A 14,248-nucleotide genomic window follows, 5' to 3' on the forward strand; every position below is an offset into this window, starting at 1 on the left:
AGCACTACCTAATAAATTCCCTGTAACCTACCTTACCCCTATTGTCAACCCATGTTTTTTTTTTTTTTTTAAACAACGCTGTTTGTCGACCTAATTGTATTTGTGCTGCGTTTTCAGTCATGTTCCCCCCTTTTTTATCTCTATTTTTATTTATTCTCAACACATTTTATTCTTTATACTCAATTAGTATTAAGCTTTAAGTTTTTCATGCCCGAAACGCTTTACGTAATAGTGGCTTTAGGCATTGTATGTACTAGCTCTATCTATAAGTCCACCAATCTTTGTAAAAATCTCTTGTATGTATGTACCTTACCTAAATAAACATTTATTTATTTATTTATTTATTTATTTATTATAACAATAACAACAGTTGATTAAGTAGTTTTCATGTTTGTAAACTGTTTAATAAATATAGCCAAAGCTGTCAAAGATTGAGGAAAGATGCACACGTTCGAACCCTGTGGATTTGTTCATGTACACGTTCGTAAGTAGTTTAGTAATTGCTTCGTGATACTCGTAACTCCTGAGCGAGCGAGCAGCAGCAGGAACCGTCGTGTACTGTGCTGGCTCACTGAGGTCTTCACCTGCGCGTGTGCTCTACCTGCCCCCAACCCACTACAACAACAACATCACCAATCGCTGGTGGACGGACGCCCGATTCCTTGATCGTAGTCGCCCCTCAAAAACAACAGATTTTTGAGCTGTGCAGTCGTTGGGAGGACAAACCCTTCATGCAAAAGGCACCTACTATCAAGAAGAAGAAGAAGAAGAAGATTGTTGAGGTACTGTATAATAATAATAATTCATTGTGTTACGGGTTCACCATAGCCTGTGCTACATGGACATTTCGTTCTGAGTAGCTAAATGTAAAACAACAACAACAATAATTCATTGTGTCGGGGGACAGGTAGCCAGAGTGTGTTTATACATAAATAAATTCTTATTCAGGAAAAGTACATACATAGTTGATTTACAAACATAATGTTGGATTTATAGATAGAGCTAGTACACACAATACCTAAAGCCACTAATACGCATAACGTTTCAGGCAAATGCCTGAAACGCATTGCATTTGAAAAATCTAATCTAAACATGTTATAGGCTTATATGGAGGTCAACTCCCCACCCCCCAATGTGGGTTGAATTACTGACCCCCCTCCCCTCCCAGATTGCACCCCCACAACAACATAAGATGATATTTATTCAGGTAAAAGTAAATGCATTCAAAATGAGATACAAACATAATGTTTGGTTTCTAGATAGAGCTAGTACATATTATGCCTAAAGCCACTAATACGCACAGCATTACGGGCAAGGATACTGACTGCTACTGAGTGATACAGGCACTGCTTTACTTACTTTTTTAGACTACTTTCCCCCTAATTAGTTTTGGATTAACGGCTTACTCCATAAATTAGAGGTGTACATACCACGTCCCACTCAGTGCTTTAGATGTAAAGGTTTTAACCATACCTCAAAAGGCTGCACCAAAGACATAAAATAATAATAATTCATTGTTGGGGACAGGAAGCCAGGTTATACATTCAGTATGTGTTAGGCTTATACTGAGGTCCCCCTCCCCCAGAATGCAACCCCACAAAAAGTTAACTAGACAAGTTTAACACTGCAGCACCACTGTCCAATTCCAATGGAAGTAGCCATTAATTACAAATTGACCTCTTCTGACTTCACACAGCATACTTTCTCTTTCACTGAATATAGTCTGCTTTCCTCACCTGCAGCTTCTTTAGCCGTCTTGCCTTCCTCTACTACATTGACCACTTTACCATTTCCTCTCCTGTTTTTTTGGCATTCCCAGGTCATAACCACTCCAAAGTATAATAATAATTTATTTAGAAAAAGTACATACAAAGTTGTAGTTACAGTACAAACATTCTGTTTGATTTAAAGATAGAGGTAGTACATACAGTACATAACTAGTATGCATAGCGTTTCGGGCAAGGTGAGGTGAGGAAAAAACACTTAGACTAAAATTTAATAGTAATTGAGCTTAAAGTTTAAATTGCGTTGAAAGAAAAAAAATAATAAAAGATAAAAAAAGGGGGGGGGGGGAACATGATAGAAAATAGCCAATATACAAATAGATCAACAAACAGCATTTTTTTTTTTTTTTTTTTTTTTTTTATAGTAAGACATGGGTTGACATTTAGAAGTAAGGTAGGTTACATGGAGTTAATTAGGTAGTACTTAGTTTTCATCTTAAACTGGTTGAGAGAGATACAATCTTTGACATATTTGGGAAGGTCATTCCACATTCTGGGTCCCTTGATTTGTAAAGCATTCCTAGTTTGATTAAGTCTTACTCTTGGAATATCAAATAGGTATTTATTTCTGGTGTGGTGCCCACGAGTTCTGTTACAACCTTCTAGGAAGCGTTGAAGGACACTAGTTTGCTTGTTTTCGGTTGGGGAGTTCTTTCCACTAGTTCGGCTTTAGGTAGCAATTTTAACCAGAATAGGTTTTTTTTTTTGAGGCGCTTACCTTTCTGGGTGCCTGTTCCGGTCGATGGCAGACATAGAATGCTTCCAACCACACGGGGGCTTCTATAGGCCATTGCTCCCCTTGCCTCTCTGAGGGGGGCCCGGTTCTGGCCGTGGTCCCCGGTAGGCCTAAGAACTCCATACACATGACTGATGCCAAAGTCTGACATTAGCATATCAGCCTGGGATAGCTCCGGGGAGCCTCCGGGACTCGCCCAGAAAATGGCATTTCATACATTCAACGCTGTTTTTTTTTGCTATATTTAGAAAGTGTCCCTGGAATTTCAGCTTGTTATCGATGAGGACACCAAGGAATTTACCATCAACTTTACTGCTGATTTGTATACTGTTTATTCTTAAATTAATTTCATTTGAGGATTTATTACCAAACAAAATATAGAAAGTTTTGTCAATGTTAAGGGTGAGTTTGTTAGCAGTTAGCCAAAGATGGACTTTATTTAGTTCAGTATTCACAGTGACATTTAGAGCAAGAGGGTCAGGACTGGAGAAAATGAAAGTTATGTCATCAGCAAATAAGATTGGTTTGAGGTGTTGAGGCATTTGGAAGGTCATTAATGTAGATGAGAAAGAGGAAAGGGCCAAGTATGCTGTCCTGTGGAACACAGATGTTTATAGGTAGTGTCGGAGAAATGGACTCGTTCACAGAAACTTACTGGAGCCTGTCAGTAAGGTAGGACTGAAGGTATTGCAGGGAGTGACCTTCGACTCCATAATGATGTAATTTAAGAAGGTGGTTTTGGTGGTTGATAGTGTCAAGAGCCTTGCATAGGTCCACAAATATCCCAACAGGGAACTCATTTTTATCAAGAGCTGCATGTATCAAGCTAATCATACTAATAAGTGCATCGTTAGTGCTTTTTTGGGTCTGAAGCCATATTGACAAGAGCTTAGTATATTGTTTGGCTAGATAAGAGTAAAGCTACTTGTAGATAAATTTTTCAAATATTTTTTAAAAGTTTGGCAAAATTGATATAGGTCTGAAGTTGTTGACATCAGTGAGATCACCACATTTATGGACTGGGGTTACTCTCATTTTTTAGAATATCTGGAAACGTTTCGAGTTCAAGTGACTTGTTATAGAGCAATGCAATGGCAGGGGCTAAAGATCCTAAGGCTTTTTTGTAGATTAGAGTTGGTATCTCTGCAAGGGCACTAGACTTGGTCTTAAGGGAAAAGATTACCTCACTTACATCAGTGGAATTAGCGGGCGTTAGGTACAGAGACAGTGGGTAGTTACCTGTAAGATAGCCCTGAACATTAGTACTGGAAGATGGAATATCATTACTATAGCATATGCCTTAAAGTACTCTCTGCAAATTTTCCTCATGTGCCCATTCTTTTCACAATTGTTGCAGATGAAATCCCTAAACTTGCAGTTAAAAAACTATGTTTATTACTACAATGTTTACAACTCTTCTGGCCCTGTATGACCTTAATTTCTAGAGCATTAGATGTCTTACTCCCAAAAGCCCTTTCCAAGTAAAAAAAAAAAATCCTCTATAACACTGTCCAGTGTCCATTGATTGCAAATCGAAGTTTTCTGCCACCAGGTCAGGGAAAAATATTTAATTTTCTACTGCCATGAACAATTGGTCCCCGACCCAGCAGTCAAACTGCTCCAAAGTGGCAGTTGTTAGCCAATGCCATCATCCACATATAACGTCAGTAAGGATTCCTGCTGCTTTTCGTCCTCTTCTGGAAATCCATCAACATCCTGTGATATTAAGTCTCACTATATAATGACATTTAAGCAGAGTAATCAGGTCTTTGTGTGTGGAAACTCTGGGGTGCACACATTACCCAGGACAGTATATACTACTGTACCCAGTGAAGCCGAGTACTGATTTTTTGCTTGCATCGTCTTTAATCCCATGATACTCAATTTGCCTTTAGCAGGCTCAACCACAGGTCTAGTGAAAACTGGCCACATTGGACGGTCCCATCTTGACTTGGAGTGAGGCAGCAGCCATGGCAATGGAGGTTAAATACAACTTCGTTGTCTATAGTTCTTCCTGCCTGTTCATACAAAATACTTTTTGCTATCTAATGCCATTCATCCTCCTCACTGGCCAGATTCCCTGCCTCTGCTGTTACTCCTCGTTGTTACTGTTATGTTTGGGCTGAAAGGGAAACACGTGTCTCTGTAGCATGCTTTATTTTTAACAAAAACAACATCCACCACCAATGACTGGTAAAGGTTCCATGTATCCATTGTATACTGTACATATAGAACAAAAGAGCATCTACTCTTGTATGAACTTAATCCTACACAATGCCTTCAATCCTAACAGCAGCATTTAGATTTTTCTGGAATCCTTCCTGATTTGGCTATTCAGTAGCGTGGTGGATAGAGGTACTGTCTCCCACTCTTGGGGTCGGTAGTTTTTAATGTGAATTCTGTCTTATGTTGGCCTTGGAATGTATGATACAACTGATGAACTAGGCAAGACACTTTAAGAGGGTGTCACTTACATCTTTAGGCTTCCTATTAGGAACCATAGGACACTGTTTAAAGGACTTCAAATGATGAAGATTTGTGACGGCTAAATCTACATTACTGTGTCAATTATTGTATATCTTTCATCTTACTCTTGTACAAGAAGAGCCCAATTTATGATATACCCCTCTGTATAGCTATCTGTATTCACTCTAATCCTTGTACTGTACTTATTATAGCACCCTCCTGTAATTGTTTACCATTTTCTGTGTCCTGTGATAAGATAAAAATAATTTATGAAAACACTGCTTTGTTACAATTGCATTTGAAACATGGCTAATAACTAATCTCTTGTAATTTTTATTTTTTGTTTTGTTTTTTAAAGGTATCTGCCAGAGAAGATTTGCAGCTTGAAGAAACCCACTTAAAGTGAACTGATTGCTCAGACATTGAGCAAGTGTAGTTTTTCTTGTGGTTTACAGGAAAAATAAGTGTTAACTTATTTTGTAAAACTGAACAAGGACTTTGTTACTGAAATTAAAGTTTGATATTATCAAGTACATATACTGTAGTATATAGGTACATTTTGGGTAGCTCAGTCATAATGGCTACTGCTGATGATAGCTTTGATCAGGTAGGTTTATTTTAAACATGTATATTATTGTGCCTATTATCCCAAATGTTTCAGACCCTAAAAAACCTATTGAAAGTTATTATGTATAATAAATAATTCTAGTTGGTATGGTGTAGGCTGGGTATGGAAGAACTCGGTCTTTGTTGGCATTTGTTAGTCTTGGCTCTCCCTGGGGGCGGAGGAGCCCCCTGAGGCTCCCTGAAGTCATCTTGCTGAAATGGCCCCTAGCTACTGGATTACATTTGCTGTGGAGTTTAGTTCAGCCTACCTGGAAATAGAGCCTGACCCTGGCCTCCTCACTGACACAGGAACCAGGTGACACTCCACCACCTCACTAAGTAAGGCACTCAGAAAGTTGGCGAACCAATACAGACCACGACCGGGTTCAAAGAGACTAAAGCCTCACAACCTGTTGAATAAACATTCCCAACAGGGCAAACAAACGATAACAAATTTCCCAAAACAAGTATGCACTTGTTTGCCCCCAACCCTCGCAATCATTTTGTGAAGGAGGCTGAGGCTCATGCTGTCCACTGGCTCAAGCCCTCATTCCTCCACTGATGCAATGCCTTCCAGACATCTGCAGTAGGGCCTCTAGAGTCATCAGTAAGCTGTGGCCCTGGTATTTTTCAGCTAAGTGCTTCTCTGGAACTTTGTCCTGTGTGTGTTGTTTTGTACACTGGTGTAACAAGGTTCTGGCTGTTAGTGCTTAGAGCTGCACGTGGTCAGGGTTACCTTCCCCAAGTGTTCTCTGGTGTGTTCGGAGTTCACTCCCTTAGAGGTTATTCCTGTTTAGGTTGACCTTGCCTTGGGTGAATCAGGGGTCTTGTTGCCCCCTCTGTCTGAATCTGGGCCAGGAGCATTTGTTAGTGCAGTGCAGGGTAGCTCAGCAACTTGTATATATGATGCGCAGCCTTCACAGCTGTGTAGCCCAGGCTGTGTTGGCTAACTTTTGGGTCTGGCATAGCATTTCCAGTGCCTGGGTGTCATACTTGGTTTACTCTTCAGGCTCTGGACATTCCCTATGGCAACATTTGGCCTATGAATATTTCCTCTGAACCCATCCTCATTTTGTGCCAGTTTGGTTGTTGTTTGTCGTCCATACCACAGAACTACACTCATTAATCATTTATTCTGCCTCTGGCATGCCAAGTATTGGGTCAAAATTTCCTACGACCCATGTGGGGTTTGTGCTCCCTGTATGGCTCTCGTCTAACTTCATTTGAAGTTAGTACGTATCGTGCTGCTACTGCTTTGTGGGTTCGTTTTGCTAGATTGCAGTGCTCTAGTTGTGCCCCCCGTTGGATGTTCCGGAAATGGCCCACCATGTGTTTAGGGACCCAAAATTAGAGCTGTTGGTGAACTCCTCCTTGGCTCCATCCTCCTTTTTCCTTTCTGGCCCTGAAGCATCCGAGGGTTTCTAGGTCGAGGCAAAGTTTAACTTAGGACGTGGTTTGGTCGCCTACAGAGGCAGCGCCTTCCAATTCGAGCTAGAAAGTAGTTGAGCCTGCTGATCTTGCCGAGTTTTGAGTTTTCTTTCCAGCCAAACCCATCTTATCACCCGCCCCTCTCCCTTGGACTCTGCTTTTCTATTCCAGACAGAAGGTAAGGCTGCCATCTTTGCCCTGGGCCTTCATGGTCGGTTCCCAGGGCATGAGGGGGGAGTAAGATAGGAGGGCTTTTAGATTCCTTTGGAACCCAAATGGGTCTTTGTACCTTTAGATGAGCTTTAGATGAACTTTGGCGGGACCAAAGAGACAAAGCTCAACCCCCGCAAGCACAACTAGGTGAGTACTGGCAAATCCCCTGTTGCTTCAAAGGGGTGGGGTGTTTTCATATCCCCCCTCCTTGTATGATTTTTATTTGAATGTGGCTTTCCCTATGATGCATTTCCTCATGCCATTAGGCCTGACAGAACCTTTTTTTCATGCGTTTCCTTCTCGGGTTCGTCCATCTGTAGCTTGTGAGAATCTGTTTAAATACTGCCTGTGTGACTTGGAGTATGCTTCTTTGATGAACCCTGCCTCTTTTGAATTTAGGTCTAGCATGCCTTTTGTTGTGTTACGAGGTCCCGGTGTCATCCTGGCTAGCAGATAATGCCCCGTTTTCCCTCGGGGCTTGGCACAGTTTGTCATTCCCATGCTCCAGTGGTGTGAGGTGGCAACCATGTTTCAGGTGTTTTGGGTGGTCCTTCTTTTGTGCTGCCGAATAACTGCCTGTATTCTCCCACTTTCCCAGAATGTTTGCTTGGTGCAACTTCATGCCCAAGTGTGTCTGATGTCAGTGTTCCTTGCAGTGAAGGATTTTTTAGCTCGCATCTGGCTTTGGTCATGAGACTTCTAGACATCATGGAGCTCCATTCATAGTGGTTGCATGAGGGTGTAGAGGTGCTTGGTCTCTTTCTCCTTAACACTTTCGCTCGGGGATGACGCAGCATTGCGTCATCCGTTTACTGGCGGTAATGCCGGGGATGACGCAGCATTGCGTCATCCACTTAAAAATCGCCAAAAATCAGGTTTTTATCCGATTTTTTGGGGACTGGTTTTAAAATGCGCGCCGATGTCTTCCCATTTTCTTTGTTGCGCCTAGTGGCCCTCAGGCGCAAAATACTAAACATATGTGGGCGGGAATTGGGAGTGTAGCTGGAAGGCGTCTGAGTGCTCACTCACGGCTAACGCGTGGCCCGTCTTCAACTCGTCGGCGGTTGGAGCGTGACCAGGTTTTTTATTTTATATGTTAATATTCCTCTAGAGAATTCTATTACGAACCCATTGAGACCAAAATGAAAGACCTAGGACGAAAATTGAGGTGACCAGAGTGAAAATAGTGAAAACATTTTATCGTGTTTGCGCGCTCCCGGGTAACTCGTTCGCACTTTCTCTGCTTGCTGCGGGTAATTAGCCGGGCTTTTGGAGTTTATATGCATTTAGTGCTGTAGAGAATTTATTGCGAACACAATGATACCAATTTAATCTCGTAGAACGAAAATTGAGGTGACAAAGTTGAAGAGAGTATACACTTTTCGGAATTGACGCGCGCTTCCATGACACGCTGGGGCCCATATCGCCCTGTCGAGGGGTGGCGCGCGGGGTGCGCGAAAGTGTTAATGGTATGCAATTTGCACATTTCTAGTGCTACTGTGCCTGTTCTCTCAAGGGACTGGTTTAAGTTTGCATTATCTAGCTGTCTTTCCCAGCATATTTCTCTGAGGTCTTGGTTTATTTGTTCCCAGTTAATTTATTGTAATTGAATTTGCTGAATTCTCCTCCTCTTGGAGGCTAGACTGGTTAGACAGGTCTATTGCCCTTTCATGGCTGAACTTTAATTAGGTTGTAAACTGAATAACATGTATTTGTAATCATTATGTTCCTTATCAATTAATCATAGATTGTAAAAATAAGATTTAAGGTGTTTTCCTTCCTAGTTCTACTATTTGCTGGTTTAAGACAAATGTTGCACATCTGGAAGAGGTCATATGATTTGTGTGGGGTAAAGGAACATAGGTATTGGCGATTAGCTCAAAATGGTATATAATATATATATATATAAAAAATGCAACAAAACAGATGCACCCAACTGCCAAATGTGTGTGTGTGTGTGTGTGTGTGTGTGTGTGTGTGTGTGTGTAATTACCTAAGTGTAGTTACAGGATGAGAGCTACGCTCATGGTGTCCCGTCTTCCCAGCACTCTTTGTCATATAACGCTTTGAAACTACTGATGGTCTTGGCCTCCACCACCTTCTCACCTAACTTGTTCCAACCGTCTACCACTCTGTTTGCGAAAGTGAATTTTCTTATATTTCTTCTGCATCTGTGTTTAGCTAGTTTATATCTGTGACCTCTTGTTCTTAAAGTTCCAGGTCTCAGGAAATCTTCCCCATCGATAATTCCTGTTACTATTTTGTATGTAGTGATCATATCACCTCTTTTTCTTCTGTCTTCTAGTTTTGGCATATTTAATGCCTCTAACCTCCCCTCGTAGCTCTTGCCCTTCAGTTCTGGGAGCCACTTAGTAGCATGTCTTTGCACCTTTTCCAGTTTGTTGATGTGCTTCTTAAGATATGGGCACCACACAACTGCTGCATATTCTAGCTTTGGCCTAACAAAAGTTGTGGACAATTTCTTTAGTATATCGCCATCCATGTATTTAAAAGCAATTCTGAAGTTAGAAAGCGTGGCATAGGCTCCTCGCACAATATTCTTTGTGGTCCTCAGGTGATAGTTTTCTATCTAGAACCACCCCCTAGCCTGTAGCCTGGTGGATAGCGCGCAGGACTCGTAATTCTGTGGCGCGGGTTCGATTCCCGCACGAGGCAGAAACAAATGGGCAAAGTTTCTTTCACCCTGAATGCCCCTGTTACCTAGCAGTAAAATAGGTACCTGGGTGTTAGTCAGCTGTCACGGGCTGCTTCCTGGGGGTGGAGGCCTGGTCGAGGACCGGGCCGCGGGGACACTAAAGCCCCGAAATCATCTCAAGATAATCTCAAGAAACCCCTAGATCTCTTTCTTTATTAGAATTCTTTAAAGATTTCTCACATAATATATAGGTTGTGTGGGGTCTATGTTCTCCTATTCCACATTCCATAACATGGCATTTATTAACATTAAATTCCATTTGCCAAGTGGTGCTCCAGATACTTACTTTGTCCAGGTCATCTTGAAGGGCATGACAATCATCTAAGTTTCTTATCCTTCCTATTATCTTAGCATCATCAGTAAACATGTTCATATTATTCTGTATACCAACTGGTAGATCATTTATGTAGACAATAAACATCACTGGTGCAAGAACTGAACCCTGTGGTACTCCACTTGTGACATTTCTCCAGTCCGATACATTGCCTCTGATCACTGCCCTCATTTTTCTATCAGTCAGAAAATTTTTCATCCTTGTTAGAAGCTTACCTGTCATCCCTCCAATATTTTCCAGTTTCCATAACAACCTCTTATGTGGTACTCTGTCGAAAGCCTTTTTTAGGTCCAGATAGATGCAGTCAACCCAACCATTTCTTTCCTGTAAAATCTCTGTGGCTCGATCATAGAAACTGAGTAAATTCGATACACAGTATCTTCGAGATCGAAAACCATACTGTCTGTCTGATATATCATCATTTCTCTCCAGGTGTTCTACCCATTTAGTTTTGATTAGTTTTTCCAATACTTTCACTTTTACACTAGTCATTGATACAGGTCTTCAATTGAGGGGGGGTCTCCTACTGCCACTTTTGTAGAGTGGAACTATGTTAGCCTGTTTCCACACATCTGCTACGAATCCTGTACACAGGGATGCCTGAAAATTCAGTTGAAGTGGAATGCTGAGCTCAGGTGCACATTCTCTCAGAACCCATGTTAAAACTCCATCTGGACCAACTGCTTTGTTCTTACTTAGCTCCTTGAGCATTTTCCCACTTCGTCTCTAGACACCTCTATGTGCTCTATGTTGTTCTCTGGAATTCTTATTGTCTGGTTCCCTGAAGATTTCATTTTATACAAACATACTTTGGAACTTTTTGTTTAATGTTTCACACATTTCCTTTTCATTTTCCGTGAATCTATTTCCCATTTGCAACCTCTGAATATTATTCTTTACCTGCAATTTGTTGTTTATGAATTTATAGAATAGACCTGGTTCTGTTTTACATTTGTTCGCAATCCCTTTTTCAAAATTTCTTTTTGCCTCTCTTCTCACTGCCGTGTAGTTGTTTCTCGCATCTTTATATTGCTAGTATGTTTGGGGTTTGGCCTCTTCCTATATTGATTCCATTTTTCTTTTGGTCTCTGGCCCTCTAGCAATTTCTGTCGAACCAATCCTGTTTTCTAATTCTACATCTCTGCTCTGGTAGAAATTTTTTTGTGCTTTTATCATACATTTCACTAAACTTGACATACATCTCATTTACTTCATGTCCTAACAGTAAGTCTTTCCAGTCAAATTCCTTAACTCTCAAACCGCTAGGGGCCCAAATGGAATTCACACCCACAGGCGCAACAAAAAAAATCCAAAAAATTCTTTTGTCTTATAGAAGTGTTCATTTTTGTTCCCTGATCACGAAAAAATAACAAAAAAAATCGTAGGTGGTATATTTTAGCCGCAATAGGGTAAGGAAGTGTGGCAAAAAAAGGGGCGTTAGCAGAGCCTTCGCCAGACGAGGTCTACTCCACCCGAGCTGTCAGATGGCAGTTGCCACAAATATATTATTAGCCTAATTATTTCAATATCTCCGATTGATTTTTCTTAGTTTTTTGCAGTAATATTATTACGTACAGTGAATTGTGGTATATTGATATAATAAAATGTATGAACCATCGCTGTACTCAAAATTATGGTGTGCATATTAGTGATTCAATTATGTTCATAAAACAATAAACAAATAAATAAACTAATTGCTGTTGTTACACTATATACACAGGTTATATATATATATAAGTATCTGCATGTTTTGTTCACCATAACAAACTACTAAGTTGGTCTTGAGTCTAAAAGCAACGAGGAGTGACCTCCACACACTAGCGAGCCACTCACGGCCACTCCCTCCCTCAACACCACCTCACTCGCCCTCATTCTCCTTCCACAATACTGTTTTTGCATTATTCACTATACACAGATGTTTATATACGTATTTACATGTTTTGTTCACCATAACTGTACATCTAAGCTTGTATGGTGAGTAAAGGCACAAAGACTGTAGCTACTCACACAGTCAGCTGATCGGCGGCCGCCCTCAAGGCAGGCGCACTAATATTTCTCCTCCAACAATATTGTTTGTGGTGTTATTATGCTATATACACACATTATATACAAGTATCTACCCTGTTTTATTCACCATACCTGTACAAATAAGCTGGTATGGTGCCCAAAGACCAAGGTGGCCACCAGTAAACATGACAAGTCGTGCAGACGGCACTCCTCCCTCACCAAAATGGCGGCTCCAACCTACTCCTCTCGCTGTTATCACACTCTATACACACGTTATATATAAGTATCTACATTTGTGTTCACCATAGCGAACCACTAAGCTGATATGGTGAGTGCAGTCAATAAATGGTGGCCACACACAGTCAGAAGACGACGCACAACCCTCCCTCCACAGCCTTTCTCCTCACTCCATGGAGCACAGCGCTAAATATCACCACAATCCTGCTATTATCAGAATCCTGGTCAGTTTTATCAGTCAGGGGGCTTCAGTAATACTATCTCTGCTATATAATAGCAGTATCATATATATTATGGCATTTGTAGGCAATGCTGTGGTCACAAGCTGAACAGCGGTGCTGTGAGCTCATGCTTGCGTGTGCCAGCCTTGGTGGCTTGCTCAATACTGACGCTCTAACACCCAAGAATGTTGGCCTGGATTTTTTTTCTAGGTGGCATCTGGCAACTATCGGTCGTGGCTGTACTATAGCTGCCCCTATCCCAGGCGGGGCGTTTAAATTATAGTGCTAGATACGAAATCATATATATATGATGTGCGCGGTTTCAGTTTTGTCACTGATATCATATACATATGATTTGTGCAGTTTACACCCTTAAACTGCACATGGTGTATATATATGCCCTGAGTAACATGTCCCATGGTGCGCATGGTGTATATATTCGCCATAGGGTGCCAGCCTGATTCAAATGGCCCGCGGCTACACAGGGTTCACAGTAGCTTCCTCAGGGCTCTTGTAAACAGATGCCATTTAAAAAAAGAAATCGTGGGCAATATTCTCAGGTGTGAGAGGCACAGTACTGTTGGAGCAACCAAGGCCGGTGCACGCAGCATGAGCGAACAGCATTGCTGTTCAGCTTGTGACCACAGCATCGCCGAAAAATGTCAAAATAAATATATAATTGTTATTATTTAGGGATGACAATATTACAGATGACCCATGACTGTGATATAAATAACCAGGGTTGTGATAATAGCAGGATTGTTGTAATAATTAGCACTGTGGGAGGAGTGATGCTGAGAGATGGAGGGAGACAGCATCGTTTACTGACTGTGTGGCTAGCTGTTATTGTTTGCATTCACCATACCAGGTCAGTGGTTCTCTATGGTGAACACAAATGTAGATACTTACAATTGTAGAGATGGGATGATAAATCAATTGTAGAGATGGGACACACACAGCATTCATAAAAAATTAAATTGAATGAAATGCAATAAAAGCAAGCAAAAGTCAATATCCTCCATTATACATTTGAAATTTAACTGCCTGGTTAACTGACTGACTTGCTAGGCTGCCTCAGCTCTTTAATCTAAACAATCTTTACTGTACTTCTTAAGCATTATTTTTGAGTCACAGAAACAATGAATGAGCCTGCTCTCAAATACTAAAACTTCAGTTCGTCCTCTAAACAAAGACCCAAAGTCCATTCCATGCACCCGCCAAACCCCTTTGTTTATGAATGAAAAACGGTTTACACACGACTCGCAACTGATGACATTCGAACACTTCCAGAACAAGTGCTTAACTGACGATTTTTTTTTTTTTCAAATGACAACGTTGTACATGCTTCACCATGTACTATAAATAATCGCCAACAGAACCTAAAAACCTAACCTAACCAGTGCCTAAATATGTACTATTTGCTAATATAAAATAATACAGTATATATTTACATTTCATAAAATTCCAATTTTAAATGAACATGTTATTAAAATTGATGAA

The 14,248-nt window shown here is 40.9% G+C and overlaps 1 protein-coding gene across 4 annotated transcripts in view; it reads left to right on the forward strand.

The window, feature by feature from the left end:
- The first annotated feature begins 482 nt into the window (after positions 1–482).
- The window catches only part of Taf13 (TATA-box binding protein associated factor 13), a 42,729-nt gene continuing 28,963 nt past the window's right edge, over positions 483–14,248 (forward strand). Inside the window, exons 1-2 of one of the 4 annotated variants that reach the window (XM_045735949.2) lie at positions 491–782; positions 5,345–5,593. In XM_045735949.2, coding sequence (XP_045591905.1) covers positions 5,564–5,593 — 30 coding nt within the window. In that variant the 5' untranslated portion in view covers positions 491–782; positions 5,345–5,563. Of the gene's footprint in view, positions 783–5,344; positions 5,594–14,248 lie in introns of all 4 variants that reach the window. The other 3 variants (XM_045735952.2, XM_045735947.2, XM_045735951.2) reach the window with 3 other exon arrangements.

Source organism: Procambarus clarkii, chromosome 6 (genome assembly GCF_040958095.1).
Source record: "Procambarus clarkii isolate CNS0578487 chromosome 6, FALCON_Pclarkii_2.0, whole genome shotgun sequence".
NCBI classification, from domain to species: domain Eukaryota; kingdom Metazoa; phylum Arthropoda; class Malacostraca; order Decapoda; family Cambaridae; genus Procambarus; species Procambarus clarkii.